The 26,822-nt window shown below is 39.8% G+C and overlaps 1 protein-coding gene across 6 annotated transcripts in view; it reads left to right on the top strand.

Annotated features, from left to right (window-relative positions):
• Pde1c (phosphodiesterase 1C) overlaps positions 1–26,822 on the top strand; it is a 433,383-nt gene that overhangs the window by 381,860 nt on the left and 24,701 nt on the right. The window contains exon 18 of one of the 6 annotated variants that reach the window (XM_050155516.1): positions 11,780–12,152. The exons of the other annotated variants lie outside the window; for them this stretch is intronic. Coding sequence (XP_050011473.1) covers positions 11,780–11,793 — 14 coding nt within the window. The 3' untranslated portion in view covers positions 11,794–12,152. Of the gene's footprint in view, positions 1–11,779; positions 12,153–26,822 lie in introns of those variants that run through there. 6 annotated transcript variants of the gene reach the window in all.

Raw genomic sequence — 26,822 nt, 5'->3', positions numbered from 1 at the left:
ATGTATATATGTATATATATTTATGTTACAGGAGAGAAGTATATGCATTCTCCTCAGAGGATAACACTATTTCTTGCTTTGGGAAAGTATCTTGCTGTAGATTTCTATGCATTGAAAGAAAAAGTAAACTTATTTCTCAGATAAATGAATTGCCCTTAGCATGAAAGAATCCAGCATCCTTGTGGGTTGTTTTTCATGAGTGCAAAGCAACCAAACATCTGGAGTGCTCTGGGTCCCAATTAAGATAACTCATTATGACAGCACATGTTCTGACTAATGTCCTATTCCCTTAGCCATTTGTCCACGGAAGCTCCTTTGGCCTAATTAAACAAACTGGCAGTGACTGAACACTGTGCTGTAGCATGAAGAAGCATGGGAATGGTTGTTCTTGAAAGCATTATGCAATCTTGTTTTCTCAAGTACTTTAATGTCTAAACAACTCCCATGTCCCTGCCAGTGAATGGAGGGAAGAGCTGCTTTGTTATTTCAGGTGCTTGCCATGCTCCAGGACAGTGCCTCACTACTGATTCCACTCGACTGTGTTGCCTAAACATTTTTATTTGTATGCATCTCTGTTGCTTTCTAATGAAGTTTTGAATCTATTCTGTACACTGACCAAACAGTAAGAGTTTCTGTGAGCTCAGTTATGCAGAAATCTGTTTTTGTTGTGTTGAGGCTGGCTTTTGGAAAGCCTGTGGACCAATATGGATGTGAGTGAGAAGGGGGCAGATGGAGACTTGTGAAATCTCTGCTTATTTTAGTGATGGCCTTCCCTCTTAGGATCAGGGAAACGCAGGGCCTGTGCTTACTCATGGCCCTAGCACTGATGAGTCATGGTGAATCAGAGCCATCAATTCTCTTGGAACTAACACCCACCGCAGATCAATGCATTGTGAATATAATTTTAGAGTAAAACAATGGTAGATTATGCAGCAGAAGGTGGTGTGTGGCACCCATTGATTTTCCCTTGTAGACTCTGTGCCTTGCAAGTTTATAACCATGATGAATATACACTATGTGTGTGTGTGTGTGTGTGTGTGTGTGTGTGTGTGTGTGATATGATGGAAGATTAATGGGTTTAAAAATTAAATTGTGTTATAAGAAGGAAAATATCTGGAACCCATTCATGCTTTGGGTCCAGTTACTTAGAACCCAGTCTCTTATCAAATATCTGTGTAGTTAAAACATCAAACAAATGCTTATTGCATGTTCTTTGTTGAAGACAAAATTTAGTATTTTTAAGCAACTTTACCTTTCAATTATTGATATATAAACTTTCATTGTTTCATTTTTTTTCTTCTTGGCATTTCATTACACTCTTGATGTCTTATTATATTTCTTAAGGAGCCTGGCTTGACAGAGAAAATCAAAAATATATTTTTTTATATATTTAATTAAAATATAATTATTTCAACTCCTTCCTTTTCTTCCCTCCAGCCCTTGCTAGGTCACTTCCTTCAACTCCTCCCATGTTCCATCCCACTCTCAAATTAATAGTCTCTTTTACTTTGATTATTATTATTACATATGTAAGTGTGTATATACATAGTACAAATGTATAAATACAACCTGCTAGGTCCATTTTTGTTGTTTGTATGTATATGGTTTCATGGCCAATAATGTTGCATTAGGCTGAGAACTTATTCTTGAGAGATACCAGTTCTTCTCTCAGAAGTTATTAGTTGCCTGAAGTTTTGTCTAAGAGTGGGGGCCACATGAACTTCTCCCCTCTCTGTGTTGGCACAGCTATGAATACTATAATTATTCAGGTCTTGTTGATGTAGCCAATTCTAAAAGAGGCAATCATGCTGCAGGCTTCCTGGAATTCTGACACGTAGAGCCTTTTCTTACCTTTTCTGTGATGCTCCCTGAGCCAGAGATGCAGGAGTTGTGCTGCAGATTTGCCTATTGGGGCTAGGCATCCTACCAACCATTGATCTTTGCATTGTTACAGTTGTGGTTTTCCATGGAGAGTCTGCATTTTCTGGAAAGAGAAGTTTCTTTGATGAGTGGTGATAGCTACACTTACCTTAGGTATAAACATAGGATTTTGAATTTAGTCTAGAAATTATGCTGGCAAGTAGTACATTCTGTTCTATGATCCATGATCTCATTACCTATGGGTAGCTGGTTAGACATCTAAGAACAGGCATGATTTTCCTCATGTTAAGTGCGCCTCCAATCCACTTAAACCAATGTTGGTTATCATCCATATGTGAGTGTCACTATTGTACCTTGCCATCATGGTCGTTGTTGTGGTTCATAGGTGTCACAAGCTGGGTAGGACTGTTTAATGCTTCCATTCCTTGGCAGCTTCATAGTACTTTCTGGTACTATGGTAGCTAGACTGTAGGAAATAGGCTTTCATATCAGATCCAACCTGGAATAATCCAAGTCCTGTGTCCTAAGTGTGTGCTGTATCCAACAACAGGAACTTAAATTCAACCTCTGAGAGGGATCCAAGAGCAACAGCAATAACCTGAATTTAAAGAGTCATCTGGAGGATCCTGACCAGCCACATGAGAGGAGGTTCTTGTGGCTAGTACTGAGATTTTGGATAGTTTGTGTTCTTACAGGGTGCATTGTTTGCCCAAGTGGTATAACTTGCTCTCTCTCTCTCTTTCTCTTTCTCTGTGTCTCTATCTCTGTCTCTCTCTGTCTCTGTCTGTCTGTGTGTGTGTATGTGTGTGTGCAAAATATGAAATGATTCCATGAGACTTTGTCAAACAACCTTGGTGCTATTTATTCTACTTCCCCCTCTGTATTGACCTCCCTTCTAGTTCTGGTCCCCTCCTTATTTTTCTATTTCCCCTTTAATATCATCTGAATCCTGCTTTTGCCCTCTTCAGCATCCCCATGGTCCCTATTACTTTCTTGGCTTCTGTGGTAACTCCATATTATATACTTTCATCTGAAGCTTTGGAACTAGGTATCACAGATGAGACAAAACATGCAATGTTTGCCTTTCTAGGTCTGGGTTACCTCATCCAATATGAACATTACTAGGTCCATCCTTCAATTTCATGATTTCATTTTTCTTTACAACTAAATAGCATTCAACAAATGTAGAGATGCTGCATTTTCAGTATACATTCATTTGCTGAAGGATATTAGGCTGTTTCCATTTCCTTGCTATTGTAAATAGGATGTCTAGGAACAGTGCTGGGCAAGTAAGTAACTGTGGAGTAGGATGTTGATACTTTTGGACATCTGTCTAATACTGGTGTAGCTGGATCATTTCATAGATTTATTTTTAGTTCTTTTTTGACCATTCTCCACGCTGATTTCCAGAGGCTACACTAATTTGCATTCTGATAAACGGTGAATAAATATCCTCTTTCTCCCACAGCCTCTCTAGAATTTGCTGACTGTTGTTTTGTTTATCTTATCCATTTTGACTGGGGTGAAATGAAATGTCAGTGTTGTTTTAATTTGCATTTTACTAATTGTGAAGGATGATGAACATATTTTGAGGTATTTCATAGACATTTTTCTTTCTTCTATTGAGAACTTTATGTTTAGATCCCTGTAGTAGTTTAAATCTAATTGGCCCTCTATTTTAATAGAGAGTTACCATATTAAGAGGTGTTGGCTTCTTGGGGGAAGTGTGTCACTATGGGGACGGGCTTTAAGGTCTCCTATGCTCAAGATATGTCTAGTTCAGTTTACTTCCTGTTGCCTTTGGATCAGATGTAGACTTCTCATTTCCTTCTCCAACACTGTCTGCCTGCATGCTGCCATGTCCCACCCTGATGATAATGGACTCATCCTCTGCCAGCCTAATTAACTGTTTTCCTGTATAATTGCATGCTCTGGTCATGGTGTCTCTTCACAGCAATAAAAACCCTAACTAAGACAATCTCTAACCATTTCTTAATTGGGTTATTTGTTTCCCACACTCTTTTTTGGAGTTCTTTGTATATTCTGAATATTAATCATTTATCTGATATATAGCTGATAAAAATTCCCTTCCATTCTCTTGCTTTTTTATTTGATAGATTGTTTCTTTAGCTTTATATAAGAAGCTTTTTAATTTTATGAGTTCCCATGTGTTAATTGTTGGTCCTAATCTCGGAGAAAATGGAATCCTCTTCAGAAAATCCTTTCCTGCACTTATATCTTGGCAATATTTTCTTCTAGTGGTTTTAGCATTTCAGGTTTCAAAGTGAGGTCTTTGACCCATTTGCAAATAATTTTTGTGCAGGGGTATAGGGATAAATATGGGACTAAATTTGCTTGTCAGCATGTGGCATCCAGTTATCCTAGCACCATTTGTTGACGATGCTTTTTATAAATATCAGATGTTTGTAGTTTCATGTACTCATGTTAGAGTCTTCTATTTTGTTTCATTGGCCTAAGTGTCTGTTTTTATATCACTACCATATTGCCTTTATTACTATAGCTCTGTAATATGTCTTGAAGTTTATCTCAAGACATGTTATTGTCTTTGATGCTATCTGAACATCATATTTGGTTGTTCTAGAAGTTTTCTGGTGGAATTTCTTGGATCGGTTATATATAATGTCATGTCATATAAAAACAGTTATAATTTAACTCCTTTTCCTATCTGTATCTCTTAGTTTCCTTCTATTTTCATATTGCTCTGGCTAGTCTTTCTAGTACTATATTGAAAAAAAATGGGGATAGTAAACAATCCTATCCCATTCCTGATTTTAATGATATTGCTTCACGTTTTTCTCAATTATGATGATTTTTGGCTGTGTGTTTGTCATATATAGCCTTTATTATGTTGAGGTATGTTGCCTCCAGGCCTTTTTGCTCTAGATATTTTATTAAGAAAGCATGTTGGAGTTTTGTCAAAGGCTTTTTCTGCATCTATTGAGAAAACCACGTGACTTTTATCTTTAAGTCCATTTATATGATTGTTATATTTGTTGACTTACATATGTTGAATGTACCTGCCTTTCTGGGATGAATTGAGCCTGATCACAGTGGATGGTCTTCTTGACTTCTACCTGCATTCAGTTTGCTAGTATTTTTGTATTTCTGCTCATCAGGCATATTAGTCTGTTGTCTTATTTGTTTGTTTGTTCATAATTGTGCCTTTACCTATTTGAGTATTAGAGTAAAGTTGGCTTCATAGGATGAGTTTGTATTGTTCCTCCTGTTTATAGTTTTTGAATAATTTAAGAAGTATTGTAGTTCTTTGAAAACCTGGTACAGCTCTACTGTGTGAATTCATCTGCATGTGAGCTTTTTAGCTTGAAGGCTTTTTATTTCTTTCCAGTCTCATTCTTTGCTGTGGAGCTATTTAGATTGTTGTTATCTTCTTGGTTGAATTTTGGTAGCTTGGAGACATCAAGAGATTCATCTACTTCTTTTAGATTTTCTATTATTTATTTATTTATTTGGTTTTTCAAGACAGGGTTTCTCTAACTTATTGGAGCACAAGCTTTTAAAGTATTTTCTGATAATATTCTTTCTTTGATGTCTGTTGTAATGTTTCCCTGCTCAGTTTTGATTCTGTTAATTTGGGCACTATTTCTCTTTTGGTTAATTGGACCAACGGTTTGTTGTTCTTATCTTCTCAAAGAACCATTTCTTATGATTGCTGCATTGCTTTTTGTTTCTATTTTATTTCTGCTTTGATTTTTTATTATTTCTTGCCATCTACTTAGTTTGGACTTGGTTTGTTCTTGCTTTCCAAATTCTCATGTTAAGCCATCAATTTGTGTTTTCTTTGATTTTTTAATGTAGGCACTTAGGGCTATAAATTTTGCTTGTAGAGATGCTTTTAATCTGTCCCTGGAGTTTTGTTGTTTTGCATTTTCATTTTCACTTAATTTCAAGAATATTTCGACCTCTTTCTTCTTTAACATATTCATCATTCAGTAATAAGTTGTTTGATTACACTTACTAGAGTTGTGATTATTGTTGATTTTAAATTTTAAGGCAGAATGGTTGACTAGTACACATGGAGTTGTTTCAATTTTTCCCCATCTGTTAAGGTTTGTTTTGTGTCTCAGAACGTGGTCTATTTTAGAAAAGCTTCCATGTGCTGCTGAAGAGAATGTATATTGTTTAGTGTTTGGGTACAATATTCTACAGATATCTTTTAGGTCCTTTTGTTGCAAAAGGTCATATAATTTTGATATTCTCTGTTTATTTTTGTCTGGATGACCTATTAGAGACGGTAGGATGTTGAAGTCACTTAATATTATTGAGTTTGTGCTATGTCTTTGTTTCCATTAGTATGCATTTCATGAAACTGGATGTGCCAGAGTTTGATACATATGTTTAACATTGTAGCTTTTCTTGATTAATTTATCCTTTCACTAGGATGAAGTGCCCTTCTTTGTCTCTAGATTAGTTTTTGTCTGAAGTCTCTTTTGTCAGATATTCGGATGGCACGCCAGCTTGCTCGGTGATCCCATATGTTTGGGATACTTTGTTCTATGCTTTTGCCTGAAGGTTGTCCCTGTCTTCAAAGCTCAGATGGATTTCTACAGACAACAGAAAGATGGATTTTACTTCTTAATCCATTCAGTTACTTTTGAGTGGAGGGTAAAAGCTGTTAATTTTATAGTTTTATCTAAGGAGTATGATGGTGTTAGTTTTCTTTTCTCTCTTTGGGTTCTCAAGTCATGCTTTATGTTTCATTAGTTATAGCTTTGTTTGTTTTTGTTGTAGAGTCCCTTGGCTGTGCCCAATCCTCACTAAGTTCAGAGTATCACTTCCAGGATTCTATTTAACATTATTTTTGCTTAGATATTATTTCATTTATGCTGTGAATTTTTGTTTATTTGTTTTTTGAGACAGGGTTTCTTTGTAGCTTTGGAGCCTGTCCTGGAACTAGCTCTTGTAGACCAGGCTGGTTTCCAACTAACAAAGATCTGCCTGCCTCTGCCTCCCAAGTGCTAGGATTAAAGGCATGCACTACCATTGCCCGGCTTTGTGAAAGGTTTTTATTTCTTCTTCAACTATGGTAGATATTTTGTCTGGATACAGCAATCTGGGTTGGCAGTTCAAGACTTCTAGAACATTGTGTGCATTGCTCCAGGCTCTTCTGGCTTTCAGAGCTTCCACTGAGAAGTCAGCTGTGATTCTGAAAGGTTTTTATTTAGATGTGACTTGTGTTTTTTTTTTCTTGTGCAGATCCCAATAATTTCTCGTTATTCTGCATATTTAGCATTTTAACAATAATATGCCTTGTAGAGTTTCTTTTCTAGTGTTGTCTAGTCAGGTTTCTGTGTGTTTCTTCTCTCTGTATTGATATATATTTCTTTAGGTTAGGAAAGTTTCCTGTTAAAAATCTGGTCTATGACATTATCTTGGGATTCTTCTCCCTCATCTATGCCTATAATTTGAAGGTTTAATCTTCTTGTCCCACATTTCCTGCCTGTTCCTTTTCTGTTCTTTCTATTTTTTTCATATTCTCTACTTATTTGGTCTAGATCTTCTGTTCTGCCTTTTAGTCCTGATATTCTATCTTCTGCCCAATTCATCCCACCTGTAAAACTTTTCACTGAGATTTCCAGTTGGAATATTAAGTTTTCTCAATTCTGTCTTCATTTCATCTTGATATCTCTTCAGTATTTCTATTTCTTTATTGAATTTCGTTTTCAAATCTTTAATTATCTTCATAATTTTATTCAGGTGTGCATTTATGTTTTCTTGGACATCACTTGAGTGTTTATCCTTGGCTTCTTGCAGTCAGTCAATAAGGTATTTGTTCATGTCTCCTTTAAATTCCCTTAATTCTTTGATGCTGTTTATGATTGTCTTTCTAAAATCTGTGCCCTGGTGTTCATCTACATGGTTGTCATTGAAGAAAACTTTTATGGGTCTACTGGGTTTGTTGAATGTAATACTGTCTTGGCCATTAATAAGGTTTTTTTTTTTTTATGACTTGACCTAGGCATGTGGTCATCTTTCTTTGGTTGAATGTCTGAGTGAAAATCTATCCTGCCTTAGATTGAGCTAGTGCAGAAGCTATGTGTTTATAGCTAAGCCAGGTAAGGTTGATGGATAATCTGTTTAACCAGACCAGGCAAAGCGCCTCCTTAAGCTCAGGACTAGAGTGTGGCGTATGTGTGTAGAGATGGCATCAGGTAGAGGGAAGGACTGGAGAGGAAAGGAATGTCTCAATAGTCAAAGATGTCTTGCAAACAAAGCAGATTCAAACAACATGGATCAGGAGGTAGGCCTGTGGACATGGAAAATGGAACAAGTGGATTGAAGGGTGGGTGATAGAAGAAGGAACTCCCTAGGAAAGGTGGCTGGAGAACAAAGAAGGCTCCAAAGCTGTGGATTTAGATCTGAGCTTCCGGCTCTATAGATGTCAGTGGCAGTGGCGGAAGGATAAATTTTGATAGAAAAGATAATTTTTTTCTTTCTTTTTGAAACTAATATTGGTGTCCAGAACATGTATAAATAAAATAGTAATAACCGATTACATATTTGTTTGTTTCTCCTCTAGAAAAAAAAAGTACATTTTGTGAGATTCTGTATAAACAATTAAAGAAACAAAAGTCACAGTGCATCTTCCCAGAGAAACTCTACTGATATGATTAAATCCTTTAGAAAAACGACTTCTTTTGAAATAGCATATGCTGACCCAAGGCTGTCTACATTTTTAATTCTATGTCTTGGCTAGATATCTACATTTTCAAGACGTGTGCCAGATAACCAATCCTGGCCGTTATCTTAGAGTACTCATAAGAAGGGAGTCCCTGACTGCCCGGTGAGAGCATATGTTTCCAAACACTAGATTGCTACCATATCTGATATTTTCATTATGCACTTTGGAACTATGGGGAAAGCATCAGATTCATTCTCTTTTTCCTCTATCTGTGCTGAAGCATCCTGTGATTTCCCGAACTAAGAAATCAGAGGAAAGCATGGAAGGCAGTCAGGCTGTTTCAGGCCAGGGTTCTGTGCCTCACAGACTCTGGTTCCTTCTTGGCTTCTCAGATCCAAAGATTGAACAAACTGTCTCATGCAGAAACTGTGCCTTGCCCACACCAGTGTGGATGCAGGCCACTGCAGGACTTACCGGTCTGGCAGGGATAGCTGGAGTGCTGGCATTTGCGAAGGTGGCACTTTACTTAAACAGAGAGTGAAAACAGAAAGACACATTGAATCCTAGCAGAAAGAACATGCTACACAAAGGAGGTGTGGGCACAGGAAAAGGAAAGGAAAGCTTAGCACCGCTATTATTTACAGGGGTGTGACATAGATTAAGAAGAAAGAGTGAGGGCAAGCATGAGCCCCAAGAACCTATCAACTCTAGCATCTTATTGTGTTTGGGGTCAGATGGAGGCATCCTGCGGGACAGTGGCATAGGTCAGCCTTTCAGGAGTTAGAGTCCCACATTCGCGTATCATATATTCATCTGTATCTTTTTCTATTGATCCATCTGACTTGTCTGACTAGGTCTGCTAGGGTACGTGATCAGCGCATTTTGTTTGAACAGAGGTGTGACACTGGTAGTGGATGCAGTTGAATTAACTTAGAACAATTCTTCTACGGTCTTAGCTTTTATTGGGGTATAAGAGGAGATGTGCCCATTGAAAATGACCCTTTAAAGCAGCTGCCAGTCTGAGATTAGAAATCTACACCTGGATAAGGTCTAATAAATAGCTCTAAAATAATAATTTTTCATTACTAAAATATAAAATAAATGCTATTCATATCCCAGAAAATTTTTATTTAAAAATTAAAAGTAGGTTTTGTTTTACAGTTCATCTTCTCCATTTTTTCCCTGTTTACCATTTTGCAGATCTTCGAGTCACTTGCTATATGGCTGTGATATTTTTGTTGATTCCATATGGGGGCAGCCGTGATATGTTTCCTTTTGAATATGGGCACTTGGGCACTGATCTGTCCTCAGCCAAGTCAGTTTGCTTTTTGGAGTCTGAAACACAACTGAATCAGGCCATGAAAAAAAAATCCAAATCCAAGAATAATGGACAAGAAATATGTTTGCAGTGAGGTATACTTAGAGTGTTTTGTTCAAGGCCAGGGTCAGATTCTTATGACATCTGTGTGCTTGAGACTCTGCTGATACCCTGAACAATGTGAATGATAAACACATTTTACAAGCTATGTCACCCTCACTTGAGCTTTTATCATTTCTTAAAAGTATGACCTTTAACCTAAATGGTTGTAAGAGCCACACTGAACACCTCATGCCTGCAGAATGGTATAGGAAAGACAGGATAAGCAAGGCGACTCTGTTTTAAATCTTTCTTCTACACTGTCTCACACTCAAGCTGTGATTAGAAAGGTGGGAAGATCTTCTGGTGGCCTTGAATCCCTCAAAGACCGTGAGTTCCACTTTCCATCTCTGGATCAAGTCTGGACAGCAGGTCCCTGAGAGCCCGATAATGGCTACTTGGGACAACAGGCAGCTGTCACACTCCTTGTAGGCTAACTAGGCTTAGTGATGGTGCTTTTGCGAAAACTGTCCTCAGTTTCCTTCCAACATAGGCCATCCATTGTAACAGAACTGGGTTTTGCAGGAGAGCACCCAGGGGTGCCTGGGACTATGATGACTGCCATGAAGACCATCTCCCAGGAGTCTAGTGATGAGCTGATAACGACAGGGCCTGAGCACTGAGAGATCCAGCTTTCATTTCCCTTGGGGACCAAACTATATAGCTTACAGAAAAATTCTAATCCTCAGTGTTAGCATTTGTCCTGTGTCCTTCCCTTCCTGCCATGTCTTCGTTGCTACCAACGGAGGAGAAAGACTGATCCAAGGCTTGCTTTCTTCTTTTATTTCTCCCTAATGGGTGCAGTTGCTAATGGGGGGTAAACGTAGCAAACATCAAGCCCCAAATGGAGAGGAGCAGCAGGAGGTCTGGATCAATGGTCCCAGGAAAGCTCAGAATTGGCTGTAATTACAATAGACCAAAAGGGACTCTCCTAGCTCCTAACTAGTTTTCTGCCTAATTTCAGCTAAGTCTTATTTGGGAGATCTTGAAAGCTGAAGGGGAGACTTTCCTTGTCCTGAGATGCCCCAGAAACCTTCAGTGCATGAGGCTGTGACCCTTCCTGAAGACTAGAACCTAGCACTGCCATATTCCAGAAGGGAACATTTTACACAGGGAAGGATCACTGACTTGATGAATGGACCATTGCCAGCCAGTCTTGTAGGGGGTTTTACTGTTTTAAATTCCCTCCAGGACCCATGAGATAACATGAGATAGAGTTCACCGGGTGGGGGAAGAAGTCCCAATATTGTCTATTTCCACTGATTTAATAATGTTTCCCCCTTTGTTTTCTTCCTCTGCTCTTACTCTGGATCCATCTGCATGGTGATTTGGGCTGGAGAATGCAATGTCTTGTTTGCAATGTCTTTAGGAAGCTTCTATAAATGGGACAAGCTTGCTAAGAAAGTTTTTCTTTGCATGGAAACAAGATTAGAGTGATCCAATTTCTTCTGATCCCACTGACCATTGAAATACACAGGCCAGACTATCAGCCACTGTCTTCTCGGTTACAAAATAAAGTAGCTTATTAACTACATTGCTTGAACTGAATGTCTACAGACCCAGTTTAAAGACCCCTTATATTTGTATGTGTGTCGGGGTTTAAGGTTTTCCACTGAGATTGTCCTTGGGTATAGAGTGAGTCTTGTTTTGGGGAGAGGAGTTCTCCTCTCTCTCAACTGGTTTTCTGCCACAACTAGTCTGAAGTGTTCCATTGATCTCCTTGACCTTTTGCCCCCATATTTTTTTTCCTCCGGAGGCCTGAGGGTGGAGGGGAGGGAAGGCAGCATTGACACCTTTCTTTTTCTTTTTCTTTCTTTCAGATCCAGAAGAGTAGAAAAGACCTCACATAGACTGAGGCTGCCAGTGTCTCGCGCCATTTTAGCTGAGCTTCTTCACTCTCCTTCTTCCACAAAGACCCCTATCTGGGGAAGGTGTACAGCTTTCAATCCCAAGCCCCACATTTGGCCTTCTCTCATGCTGTCTCCTCCCAGGGGCCTCAGGGGGGTGGCTTGTGGTCTTAGAATTATGGGAGATTTTTTTTCCACCTGAGAACACAAACCCCACTTGAGGTTTGTTCTTCTTTGTTTTTATTTTGTGTTTGCCCCACCCTCGAAGCAGTAATGAAACATGAAAGGCCATTTTACAACCCATTATTATTAATTTGGCTTTCACAGCACCTGATGAGCCTGGAGAAAAAACCTGACCTCCTGGATGTGCTGATTGAGGCCTGGAAAAGTACCCCGCACAGTGACTGCCATTTTGTTTTTGTTAGTGCTGTTGACTTAGATTTTGCCTTTCATACTGGCTCATGATGGCAATGATAGCCAGGCTGGCCTTTGTCACAACTCCAGTGAACAGACAATTTCTGGTTCTTTTTTCCAATTGAGAACATTCATTTCCTCGAGGTTATCTTTTAATGTTTAAATTTTGTTCTTATGCTTTTTTTTCCCATTTGTGTAATATGAACTTGCTCGTCTCTTCAGAGGAGATTATCCTACAGGAATATGTATTTAATGCTTAATTTATTATCTGTAAATTCATGAATATAAACCTCAGTGTGTTTGCTGATGACCATATGTCAGTGAGTTCCCCAGTTTTTTTACTGGGCAGCATCCATCCCTAAGAGGTCACTGAAATATTGACCACTTCCTGGTCCTCTTCTTTTGGGTGTCTGTGAGTTGACTTCATTACTTTATAAACTTTTTAGAAAGGGAAGTGTTAAGGCACTCAGAATCAGAAAGATAGATATGTCAAGTACTAGTTTTCATTTTAGCAGAATTTTAACTCCATGAAGGAGTTGATTAATAGCAAAAATAGAAAATAAGGATAATAGATACAGCAGGGAAAGGGGATAAAAATAGATTATCCTGAAGCCAAACAGTAAATGGGATTCAGTGGAGGACAAGGAAAATGTGATTTTTCTTTCCCATGGTGTGATTTACATATGAATGTTTTTATTATGTAATTTTAAGTTTCTCCTGAAAGTAAAGCATGTCACATAGAATTAATGATAGGAAGAACGTGAGCTAGGTAATTGGTTTAAATGAATTCCATAAATTTCCTTTCTAAACTAAAGTATAAAGACAGTTATTTTAAAGTTTCTGTATTGCTAAAGTAAGTAAGTGGTATTTCTTCATCAGTTAAGGAAGACAGTGACCAAGAGGCTCACAGAAAAGGGCTTCAGCAGGAACATATGAAGAAAGTTGTTGCCTGGAACACAGTACCTGAGATTCACACAACTTTTCTCTGTTGGGTGTACATTTGGCCTCATCATATCACCAACCCTTTTCCATTGTTCTGCCTGCTTTCCTAACAGTAAATCACGAAACTCAGACTTAAATGAGTTGGGAACATAAAGGGTCAAGTGTCTGACTAGAACAAGCCATGTCATATCTAATTATTGTAATACGGGTCAGTTTGATGGGCGTTGCTACCAGGGAGACAGTCAGGAAGAGCGAGAATCCTGGGGAATGACTGAGAGTGGTCAGGGATTGGTGATGCTGGGAAGAGCAGAGGTGAGGGCTGGTGCTGTTGTAAGAAGGCAGTGGTCCAGTATCATGGGCTATATTTGTGCTATGTAGGTACCCGGAATTTGTAAAAAGGTTTTACACATTGGCATCTAACTCAGATGCTTACACTGCACCGGTCAAACAAAATGTGCTTATGAGCTGTATGCTGCCCAGGGGTCATCGGCTTGCAAACTGTCTTCTTGGAGGTAGAATGATTCTGTATGTCAGTTAAATGCAATCAAGTATATGCCGGTTTATGTCCTTGGACACTGGCCTTTTACCTCACATTTACTCTGTATTTTTGTATGTGAAGCATTTGGGCAGTTGATATAGAATGCCTACTGCTTCATTTTATAATCTAGAAAACAACACTACACAATATATGAAAAAGAAATAGGAATATAGCCATTTTTTTCTAGAGCCAGTGAAGATAGTTTAAAATTTGCTGTTAGTCATTAATCAGTTGTAAATGAAGGGGAGGAGAACTTCATGCCATTACAGTTTGCTTAGAACACTCAGGAGGCACAAAAGCTCGGCTAATGTAGTCCCAAACTTTTTAATTTCTCGTCTTAAGACACATCGAATAAAAACACAGAGTCATTTGTTAAAAGCATGCAAAACATGTTACTGTGCTCTGAACCGATCTTAGACCTGATAACACACGAGAATAATTATTCCAGGTCAGTATTCACGGGAAGAAACACGATTTCCAAGGTTGTGGCATGTTTTCTGTGGGGTTTACTTTTCTTGAAATGGCTTCTTCTGAGCTTAGCATCAACATTCCACCAGCGGTGTCCCTCTGTCCTCGTCACTCTTCTGGCTCTGGCTCATGCACACACCACAGCCTTGCACACCGAGTTACAATGTAACACTGTGGACACAGCAATGGCCTCATGCTCATTAATATTAGACAAGCCATGAGCCTTTCACATTCCTGGGTGAAACATGATAGCTGGAGCCAGCTCCTGAGCTGCATCTTCACATTACCCAATGAGCCTATATCCAAGCTGTGTCACTGTGGGCTGATCTTGGGCCAGAGTTACTGATGCGTACAGAATTCAGTATTTTATTTCTTATCTATAGCTGTCTTTTCTAGTCTGTGAGCCCTAATAGCTTATGGCAACAATTAGAAGATGCATTTCTAAACCATCAATGGACTTTCTTCCACTGACCATTTTGTTCTTGGAGTTTTTAAAAGCTATGAAAAACATCTGACAGGAGTCTACACACTAATACCCTTAACCATTAAAGTCACGCTAAGCACCAAAGACAAAGACAACCTGGTGTTAGGGATTCATCTCATTTGCAGAAGCTCAGATGGAGTTCCACCTCCAGCCATGGCTTTAGAAAGTGTAAAAATGAGAAGGAAAGGGCACTGTTATCTTGGAATGACAGAGGGAGGGAGGGAGGGAGGGAGGGAGGGAGGGAGGGAGGGAAGGGGGGGAGAGAGAGAGAGAAAGAGAGAGAGAACGCAGAGGGGAGAGGGAGACTATCTTGTGCTCTACACTGTACAAGTTGGGACCAGAACTCCCTTTTATCTCATAGATCACTTTTCCTTAGATAGACAGATAGATGGGGTAGGTAGATGGCTGGAAGGATATAGGGATAATGTGTATTTTATTCTGGTTTTTGTTAATGTCTGAGTAGAGGTTTTGATAATGAAAAACATTTTATAATGTTCTCCCATTGAATGCGAGGAAACCAATAGATAAAAAGCAGAAAATCCTTTCTCATAATGAGACAGAGAAGATTCCAGAAGTGGAAGTCTGAGTGTAGCATAATTTTCCAAATAAAGAAGATTGGGGGAGTACCTTTTCTCCCAGTCAGATACTTTCTTCTAACTTTGAGATGCCCCCAACACTGCAAGACTTACAGTCCTGGTCTATTACAGTGCCTGGTACCCAGCCAACACTCAGGAAGACTGAGCAGAACTGTCAGTTGGGATCATACCATCCCTTTCAATGCAAAGTTCAAATTTCCTTCAACACATATGCAACATCTTCACCATCCACATGGCTATATTTAGGAGACGTGCATTCTGGGTAAAGGCAGACATACTCTAATATATAAGCACCAATGGCTTATCACAAAAGAGGGGAAACATCAGGCTATTTGGGGAAATTGTTAAAGCCAACGAGTGCACAAAAATAGATGGAAAATAGTTTCTGTGACCTTTAAATTTGAGAAAGAACAAAAAGAATCAGATCAATGAAATGAAGTTCTTCAGAGAATTATGAGGCAAGAAGGATGATGGCACAGAGCTACCTGAAACAGCCATGACTCTGCTTAGAACCTAGGCTGAAACTTGGACTTCCTTGGAGCCAATAGAAAACACTCTTCCTCCATCATGAGAAACCACTGCACAGTCTACTCTGCCAGCATGGTGGGCACAGCGCCGAGCTTCAGCAAAGCCGAGTGTTACAGAGCATAATGTTTCACTAATGATGTTCTATTGGTTCTTATTCTTGAACAAATGGGAAATTATACGTGTAATTCATCAGCAGCAATCTGTGATTAAAGGCCCATTATCACTGAGCACGCGAGCATAGTGAGAAGCCAGTCATGAAAACAACAATGCTCCTGTGAAACCAGGAGACTCCTTATGCTGGGTCCAAGCAGGGACACCGGTGGGCACAGAGGTGGCACTGGAGTCCAGATGTAATCAGGGCCATCTGCAGATTGTGCTGAATTGTTGACAACTGTGAGTCTAGGGAGGTAAGAAAATGGGAGGTTCTCATTGGACACTTGAGTGCGAAGGTGATCTCCAGGAGGTAGTCAGTGATGAGCAAGAACTGTTTCCCATAGGGGTTGCTTGCTTTCACCATGAGCAACGGTGCGGTGAAGCAGAGAACCTGGACAGAGAAGTTCATGGTCATCTTTAAGGATTAAGTCCAAATTATGTTCTTATATCATCCCTCCTTCCCATTTTCAACTAAAATATTGGCACACATATTAGAGATGAATTACCATTAGTCCTGGCTTTTGTTCAAGTGAAACAGGTTAACACCGGCAGTGGCAGGCTTCCTTGATACACTTGTTCCCAAACTAAGTGGCCATTGCAGAGCCAGAAGCAGTGGGAATGGTGGGACCTTTCAGCTGGCCCAAGGCACACTTGCCCAGTAGTCCTGGAAATTCCTCTATCTTCTGGGTGATTGTTGGCTGTAACAGTCCACAGTCAGTGTCACTAAGGGGCATCTTTTCTGGAGTGGTCAGCTTCAGCCGTTGCCTCTGAGACATGCATCCCTCCCAGGAGCTGATGGCTGTGCTTACACGCACACTCACAGGCAAGTTCACTATGTCTGCGCTTGCACGAGCACTCACAGGCAAGCTCACTGTGGAGTCCTGTGACTGGAATGGCTTTTAAACAGGTGCTCACGAAGCACAACTCTGCTTAACTTTGTTCCTCTTGTGTGCTCTACACTAGGGATGCGGCTTTGTAGACTACTATCCTTCTCTTCAAATAGGTATAGATGTGATATGTGCGCTGGCCTAAAAGCAATCCCATGTTAATGCGTGTAGCTTTAGAGTGAGCCTATATAGCCATACATATCATCCAGTGATGGATTCTAGAAACAGACTGTAGAGAATTACATTTCTTTTTGTTTTTCCTTGCTTGTATGATATTTTATACAATTTGTTTGTTTGTTTGTTTTTTCGAGACAGGGTTTCTCTGTGGCTTTGGAGCCTGTCCTGGAACTAGCTCTGTAGACCAGGCTGGTCTTGAACTCACAGAGATCTGCCTGCCTCTGCCTCCCGAGTGCTGGGATTAAAGGTGTGCGCCACCACCGCCCGGCTTATTTTATACAATTTTATATGCTGTAAGATTTTCAGATATTTTTACTATTTTCCTTTGTAGACCTTGGTTAGGGTTTTCTCAGCTCTAGTGCTTCCTGTACTGCGACAGCCTTGCAGCATTTTTTAAATGTCCTCTCCCTGTTTCAGGCCCTTCCTTGTGTGGTTCCTTTCTTGTCTCTCATTTTCCGACATTTCCCACGTCTCTTTAGTTGATATAAGCCATTCGACTTGCAATATCATTTGAGCACACAGAAACACCAAATAAGGGTGGGCACATTTTCCAGTGTAATGGGAATGACAAAGTATTAAGTGTTAAAAGCAAGGCAGAGGTAGGTGTGTGGGGAGGAAGGGGTAGGTTGGTGAAGAGAATCAAGGAAAAGAAACTCTAAGTGGGGGTGGGAGGAAGGGAGAATTATCCAAAGCAAAGTGAATCACTTCTAGGTTAATATAATGCCATTGTCTTCCTTGAGTGTAAGACATTTTTTTTTTCTGTCACAGAGTTCTTCTCCTCTGCATGTTAGATTCTTACCCTGAGTCTGTAGACTGATTCCTTGTAGGGAGCGGTCCTGGTCCTGGATGTGTGGGAATGAAGGGTGGAGACCCTAAGCCTTAGACTTTGCTACTGTTCGGATTCAGACAGCCAGACTTATGGGAAGTGTTTAGAACAGTATCAAGAACACTGAGCAGAGCTCTGAAGAAGGTAGGCATCAGTCTTCCAGATGTTCTTCCCAGATCATGCCTCATGCATAGCTGTTGGAGAAAATTAAGAAACTTATGGTTGTGTACTGCAGATACCTTCCCTAGAAGGGAGGTAAAGAACGGCCTGTCTTTACTTTGTGGCATAATATCATGGACTTCCCAGGCGTGAATGGATCTCAGGCAGGCATAATGCTGATTTAAGCTTGCATTTGTGTATCACAGGGCAAGGGGATCCCCCTCCACTCTGAGGAAGAGCATTCTGTTCCCTATGGTGCTGCTGTTTCATGCTCAAAGTTGCTCACACACTGTAACGTCACACCTCCAAATGCAGACAAAGCATGGGATTTGTGTAAAACCAAGAGTGCCAAACTGCTGTTCAAAATAATTAAAAGTCTGTTTATTGTCGCTCTTTACTGCACAAAAGAGCCTGATAATCCTTTATGTTCAATTCCCCCCCTTGCATCTAGTAATAAATAAATAATTGTATATTCCTCTAATTGTCAAATAAAAACATGAGTTAACCTCTTAATTGGAATTTGAAAACATGAAAAGGCTGTGTTTTTCTTGCCATTGTTGCTTGTTGTGGTCCACATTTTATGCCAAATCTGGGGCTGCCAGAACCTACTCCACCCTCTCCATCACTTGTGTTCTCTTGAATCCTGGGCAATGTCCAAGGAGCAACTGCCTTTACTGCACAGAGCTGTATTCACAGAGCATGCCTGCCATGTTCGTGTAGTCTTTGTGAGCTGAAGGTTGTGTTAAATGGATTATCAGAAGCTCAGTTTGCTGTTCTTGGAGCTGACCCAGCTTCCAAGTTATTTTTTCACTGAGGACAATGATATTATATCCCTGGATGTCAGCTTTCAAGTTCTAAACTATTTTACTTTTTCCGTTCTTGGAAATGTTTTCCTGCCCTTCAGAATAGACTAGCATCAGCCTAGTCATTGTCTTTGCCTTTGAGGACAGAAGCCATTTACTGTCATAAGATCTGTACCCAGCTGCTAACTTCAAAGCGGTCACTAAGAGTCACCCCCTTGTGGTGATGAAGTGTACCACACAATTGCTACTCAGTGTGGTTCTGCATATTGTTCTTGCACAGTAATCTCTGTATTACTACCTGCATTGTACATTACAGCCTTGAACAGTGTGCCTCTGCCCTGTGGGATTTGGTTGCTTTATAATAAAATTGATGTTACTAGGTCATTTATAAGAACTGAAAGTCTCTTGAACTACCCCATCCCACAATCAGTCACTGTTGGTATTTCCCTGTGTTTCCTTAAGGTCTTTGTGCATGCTTACACAGTTAAAGCCATACAGTGTACTTAAGTCGTCATTATGGCTCATTCATTTAATATTAGCTTGTAAGCAATTCCTGTTTCTTAAATCTCCTCATTAATGTAATTTTGGTGCAAGCACAATACAACATTTTGTCTTATAGTTCTAGTGAAGTTTATTAACCACCTCTGCTATTGATCAATGAAGCTAGATGTTTTTATTTTAGCATCTTAATTTTAAATAGCAAAAATGAGTGTTTGTGCATCAGGTTTTGTCTCACTTTAGAGTATCTCCCGTGAACAAATTGCTAGATGTTCAGTTATAGGTCAAAGATTGTAAATATTGTGGGCATGTCTAATGCTAGAGCACATTCAAGTGTTAAAAAGCTTATATTTCAACAACATAAAATGCTGATGTGTAAAGAGCTCTTGTTTTTGGTTCTTTGTGATGAGCAGACAGTCAAGTCTCAGCAGAACAAACAAAACTGAGGCTGTGCCGTGGGAAAGGTACACTTAGCCCTGCAGGTTTGAGCTCTGGGACTATCCACCTAGAGGAAAACCCTTTGGGAAGCTCGCTTTGAGATCTTCCAGACTCTCAGTGATTCCTCAACTAGAAGGAGAGCCTTATGCCCTTTCTGTTAGGACATAAAATGGCACAAGTGATCATTTGTTCTGAGAGAACAGCCCACTACCATAGGACAAATGGGACACAGAGATGTCAGCAGATATACTTAGCAAGACTAACCAGAAAGTTATGACTGTGATAAATGGCAGGCATTTATAACATGCTAAAATAAATTGATTTAAAATGTCCACTATGTCAACATCCTTTCCCACCCTGACCTTCCTATACTCACACTGTGTTCTGGGGTCTGGTTGTGTTTATAACAATGCTGCTATTATCAGACTGTTTATAATGATGGTATTTGGACTCAGAGGGTTCTTAAATCATTCTTTTCACAGAAGGCCTGTGCGTGGCCATGCTACACTATTTTGGGGAAAGGATATGAGTTGTTTGAGTTCAGTTACAAATCACATGGGTTTCTCACTAGCCTCAGGCTGTCCTGTCTTATGTGTGTGTGTGTGTGTGTGTGTGTGTGTGTGTGTGTGTGTGTGTTCACCTTGTGGGTGGCAGCCTTGGCTGTCACTTCCATCTCTGTCCCCTTTCCAGTCTCCTGAATAATTGGAATCATTGCCTTTTGGCTGAACTAGCCAAGAACATTAATTTGAAATATCTAAAAGCTGTTTGTTTGTCAAAAGACACCTGTCACATAAGCTGCCCCGGTGACGTTTCTGGCCTGAGCTGACTGATTATATTGTTTACGCTCTAAACATTCACTGTAGATCAAGGGCAGTTTAATTCTTGGCCTTTTAAGTTTGCACTTCCCAAAGATGACGCATTTCTATTGCATTTGTGCATTGCATTATTGCATACACACACAAGATTCCTTTAGCATAAAAACCAAACAGTAATGAACACTACTACACCTCAGTGTCTACAAAACACTCTTACATGACCATCAAAATTGTATCCTGAAATTGATATTTTTAAAGCATAATAGTTGGAGAAAATGAAAAAAAGTTTGTGTCAGTATGCTTACTTATTCTTTGGTATTTTTTAACCACTTATGAAATAGCTGAGAATTCTAAAGTTTTAGAAATCGAATGCACTCTTTAAAAATGCAGAGTAAAGGATGAGAAGATGGATGGACCGGATGGACAATGCTCACCCTGAAAGCATAATGGCATGAATTTGATTTCCAAAACCCATGTTAAAGAAAAGCTAAATGGTATGGTTCATGCTTTTAACCCCAGGACTTGAGAGGTGAAGATAGGTGGAACTCTGGGACTTGCTGGCCAGTCAGCCTAGCCTGCTGTCTGAGTCTTTTTTTTTCTGTCTGAGTCTTCTATTGGCATGAAGATACACCATGACCAAAGAAATGCTTATAAAAGAAAGCATTTAATTTGGTTCTTATGATTCCTGAGGGTAGTCGAGTACATGACCATCATGTCAGGAAGCAGACTGGTGTGCCACTGGAGCAATAGCTGAAACTTCTATATCCTGAGAGATACAGACACCTGCTTTTGAAACCTCAAACCTCACCTTTAGTGATACACTTCCTATAACAAGGCCATACCTACTCCAACAAGGCCACAGCTCTTAATCCTTCCCAAGCAGTTCAGCTAACAAAGAGACCAAACATTCAAACATGAGAAACCATGGGGAGCTGTTATCATTCAAACCACCATGCCTACCCAATGAATTCCAGACCACTGAGACACTCTGTTCTAAAGCCAAAGCAAACAGTGACCGAGGACTAACACCCAAGGCTGTTCTGGCCTCCATGTTTACATGTGGGCTTGCACAATGAACATATATGCATGAGAATACTAGAGGGGAGAAAAAAAGAAAAATCAGAAGAAAAGTGGAGGCATAAAGTAAAACTAATAGCCTAATAAACCATGGCATTTTCTTTATGAGTGATTGCATAGCCTCCCCAGTTCTCAGCTATAAGTTGTAAACTCTATCTGAGTTTCTTGGAAACCTGAATATATATGGGCAGAAATCACTTAAAAATCCATATCATCTGTGAGGTCAAAGCCCATCAGTGGTTCAGGAGAAAGATGGCTCTCCCTGACAGCTCAAAATGGTTTCTTTCTTGAGTATTCATTCTCAAAGAGCCGGGCCCGGCTCAGCCCACCAAATTTGCATTCCTGCTTAAAAGGCTGTGTTAGTTAGGGTTTCTATTGCTGTGAAGAGACACCATGACCATGGCAACTCTTATAAATAAAAACATTTAACTGAGGTGGCTTGCTTATAGTTTCAGAGGTTCAGTCCATTATTTTCAGGATAGGGAGCATGGCAGCTGCAGGCAGATGTGATGCTGAAGCTGAGAGTCCTACATCTTGCCTCAGAGGCAACAGGACTGACTCATTGGCACACTGAGTGAAGCGTGAGAAGAGACCTCAAAGTCCTCCCCCATAGTGACACACTTTCTCCAATATGGCCATACCCACTCCAACAAAGCCCCACCTCCTAATAAGTGCCACTCCCTATGAGATTATGAGGCCCAGTTATATTAAAACTGCCACAAGGGCTCAAATTTTTAGATATAGCATTATGATCGTAAGTCTCACCAAGATTGAAAAAACTGCAGTGACAATAGGGACTCAACCCTTCAAATATATGAGCCTGTGGGATTATTCCCATTTAAACTGTAATATTTCATTTGTTCCTTGGCCCCCATAGGCTTGTAGCCATATCAGAAAACAAAATGCTTTTAGTTCAACTTCAAAAGTCTCCAGTATTACATGGTCTCCAGACTGTTTAAAAGTCTAAAGTCCAGAGTCTCAGATACAAGCACTTAGATCTCCTGCTCCTTCCAGCTCTGCTGACAACAACACAATTCTCTTTCTTGGACTGCTTTCCATTTTCTTTCTGAAGCTCTCAGCAGACAACCCCCAGCTCTGGCATTTTCAACATTTTGGGGTCTCCAATACAGTCAAGGCTTCACTTTCACGCTTCAGGCAATGGCCTCTCTGAGCCTCCATGCAAGGGACTTCCTGCTCTCAACACTACTGTCTTCCAAGCTTCTACTAGGAGGGTCCATTAAGTCATACTTATAGCATTTAACTGCTTTCCAAATCCAAAGTCCCAAAGTCTTACACATTCAAAAAAAAAATGCAGTCAGTCCTCTTATATGGTTGGGTCATGGCCCTCAACTTCCTCTCCCTGCTGTTTAGGGTCAGTTATTGTCACTGTGGATGTGAGGGTTCCTGCTGAACCATATCTAGGGTTTGCTGCCCTGGGGCAAGGATTACACAGCATTTCTGGCCATGTCTGTGGATATTTGCTGCTTGTCTAGAGCTGCCAGTGACTTTCACAGGAGATAGGTAGCCTCTGAGAAGCCATGATAGATGGTCAGGCCCTTCAGAAGGAAGGTACCTGAACAATGAAATGAACAAGTTTGCAGATCATGGTTTCTCCAGCTGCTGCCACTAGGCAGAGTCTAGTGAGATGCCCAGGACTGGGCTAAATGAGCCACAGTCTGGGGCTGTCCCACCTCACCATGTAATGGATGAGAAAATACCCATCATATGCTACCAAATAAAACCACTAATACTGTGAATGGATTATATCATTTGAATTGTTGGCTTAAAGGATCTTATAGACCCCTCCAAAAATAATGGGTTATTGTCAAAACTTTTGGCTACCCTCCACAACCTAAAGGTAAGATCCTATTGCTGAAGACACCACATACTTATGTCATAGAGCATGGAGAAATTGAGCTGATAATCAACTAGAAGCTTCACCTTTACTGAATGTCTTTCATAGTGATGGAAGGTACCATACACGCTGCTGGAGGAGAAAAGTAATTATTAATCTCACCCAGATATGACCTGTGCAAACTATAACAGTGACCTACCTGTTTTATGGAGATCTCACAAGAGATAACCACTCAGACACAGTTAGAGCCAACTGAAAGTTTTTATTCCAACCAGTTGGGATTATACTTAGGCTCTAGGAACCTAACGGCATTCCCAAGCATTTAAAGCAGGGGTTTTTTAAAGACAAAACCTCATACTGGTGTCTAAATCTGCAGCTTCAGGGGGAGGTTTGTGTAAGCAAGAAGAAAAATAAAAGCTATGAAAAGTGGTTGGTTGAAGGGGGAGGTTTACACAGCAGACAGTTTAATAGACGCTAAGGGAAGTTACAGCATTTTGACCATGGGTTTCCAGAGTAGAGTTGGGAATTTCCCATGAGATTCTCCATCAAGATGATCGAGTTCTAGTTAAAACTGAAATGGCATTAGCAAGAGGAAAAAAATGAGGGGCTGGAGAGATGGCTCAGAGGTTAAGAGCACTGGTTGCTCTTCCAGAGGTCCTCAGTTCAATTTCTAGCAACCACATGATGGCTCACAACTGTCTATAATGAGATCTGCTGTTGGAGGGAGAGAGGCCACTTGTTGGTTCCCGGCCACTTAGCCCTAAAATAATCACACAGAAACTATATTACTTAAGACACTGCTTGGATAACTTCTTAAGTGTATTGCTAGCTAACTCTTACATCTAGAATTAACCTATCTCTATTGTTTTATATTATACCATGAGGCTCTTGGTCCGCAAGGTTCTGCTATCTGTCAGGGTTACATGGTTTTTCTCTGCCACTGCCTCCTTTCTCCCAGAATTCAGTTTAGTTTTCCCTGCCTATCTCTGTTCCCCTATAGCTCTGCTGTAGGCCAAAGCAGTTCCTTTATTAACCAACGATATTCACAAGATACAGAGGGGAATCCCACATTACCTCCCCTTTTCTGTTTAAATGAAAAGGAAGGCTTTATCTTCAACATAGTAAAATTACATATAACAAAACATCAAGTAAGAATTATAGTTACAATATTTATACCTACTTTTTTAAAATTATGACTAAGGAAAACTATAACTATCAATTCTTCAACTCCACCAAAGACTCCGGGATATAATATTACCTATGTAGACTGAAAGTCCATTGTAAGCAACTTCCAAAACTCTAGAATTGACAGAGACATCTCACTGCCTGGACAGTCACCCAAAATTCTTCTGTACTGTTGGAACATCCATCTTCAACCTACAGGCCCATAGTATCCAGCAGACTTGTCCATGAAGCAGGAAATTTCAAAGATATTTCTGCCTATATTGGCAGTTTGTCAGTCACTTTCTTCTGTGTCCTGTAGAATGTGTGGCAGACTCTTTCATGAAGCAGGAACCCTGAAGGATCATTTCACCTTTAGACAAGTTCAGAAGTTATTTTTCTGTGGGTCCTGCTTGTCCATTTCATAGAGAATTTCATCAAACAGTCCAGGCAAGAGCAGTTTCTTGCCCAAATGACTAACAGACTCCATAAGGAGCATCTTCAATGCCCATCTTCCTCTTGAAGTAATTGGTGCTGCCAGGAGCAGATGTGTCTCATTGTCATGAAAAGTATTGAGTTAATAATTTAAACATTTTAAATGCCATATTCTGAAGGTCTGTGAAAGATTTGAAGAATACCTATTTAACTGAAATATATCTCTGTATATCTAGAAAACCTAACTAACATGACTACAAGCTTGACTATTATAGATGACTTATTAACCTATATTTCTTAATTATGCATTACATTTTTAAATGAGCTGTACAAACACAATACCTTAATCAAGAGCAGAAATATACATATAACAAAATTCAACAAAACTTGTATTAATAGAGCAATATCCATACAAATACAAATCTCTAAAGAATATTCCCTTTAAATGTAAAGAAATATTTGTAAACAATATTTGGGAATATGGGCTTAATTCTCTAGACTACTTTCTGCTGATTGGGGTCACTGTTAATCAGGTCTTTCATGGTGTATCCTGTGTGCTAGGTTCATCTCAGTCAGCAACTGGGTGAAGTAATTTTTGGGAGGTGTTCATAGCAACCTTTCAGGGGTTCATGGTCTATCAAGCCATATTAGTCTGGAAGCAATCCACAGATTCTCATCCTCTGTGGAAACAAAAGAAGAACCTCTTTTCCAAAGCAGCATATCCTTAGATCCATATTTTGAAATCAAGATACCTTTAAAATATATGTGTGGTTTATCTTAGCAGCCCATAAAATAAAATGTCTCTCTGTACTTAGTTCCTTCACAGTCAAAAAATTAAAAGAAATCACAATTAGATTCATAATCCAGACACTATTTGTATATTGCATCTTTATATGGCTTTTCTTACTCATTACTTTTTAATATTTATTCTATTATCTTTACTCCTTTATTCTATGACTGTCTTTCTCTGTCTCTTTAAAGACTTTGTTTTATTTTTTAATAAACAATTTATTTCCTTTTATGACTCTCTATTTCTTCTCTCTCCCAAGCCTACATATATTTATCCAACACTGTGACCCATTTAAATGTCTTTTATGTCTGAATCTGTCCTATTGTGTATCTGTAATTCTTTACTGTCCAGGAGCACTTCTTAAAATGCTAAGCACTTCTTAAAACTTAAGCTGCATCATTACTAGGATATATATGACTCTACCTGGTTGTTCTGCACAGTCCAACATGGTGGAAATCCATTTATTGCTTGAGACTGCCAGGTGGCAGCCATCCTCACCATTGCAACTCTGATTGACCCATGCTGCTACCAAGTAACTTGCAGAATGCTGTCCACAAACCCATTTAAATGCTCGACCTCCTGAAAGAGCCAGAGGTGATGCAGGCAGCATGGCCCAGAAAGCCAGCATTTTAAAACTGCAGCTTTTTTTTTTTTTCGGCTACTGTGGCACCAAGAAAACCTCTCTTAAAGGAGCCATTCCTCTGAGTACTTCTAGCAAAGGAGCCTAGCCAGGAAAATGCTGCTACCAAACCATGCTTAAATCTGTTCTTTTGTGTCTAGGATTCCTTTTCAAGCTTTCTCAGGTTTTGCATGGATTTTGGTTGGCTACGTACGTGCCGATTTGTTGGAGGGAGAGAGGCTTCTTGTTGGTTCCCAGCCACTTAGTCCTGAAATAATCACACAAAAACTATATTATTTAAAACCCTGCTTGGCCAATTATTTAAGCATATTGCTAGGTAGCTCTTACATCTA

Source organism: Alexandromys fortis, unplaced genomic scaffold (genome assembly GCF_014885135.2).
Source record: "Alexandromys fortis isolate MF-2015 unplaced genomic scaffold, M_Fortis_MF-2015_v1.1 scaffold_93, whole genome shotgun sequence".
Classification (NCBI taxonomy): Eukaryota; Metazoa; Chordata; class Mammalia; order Rodentia; family Cricetidae; genus Alexandromys; species Alexandromys fortis.
This window is presented reverse-complemented; position numbering and strand designations above follow the sequence as displayed.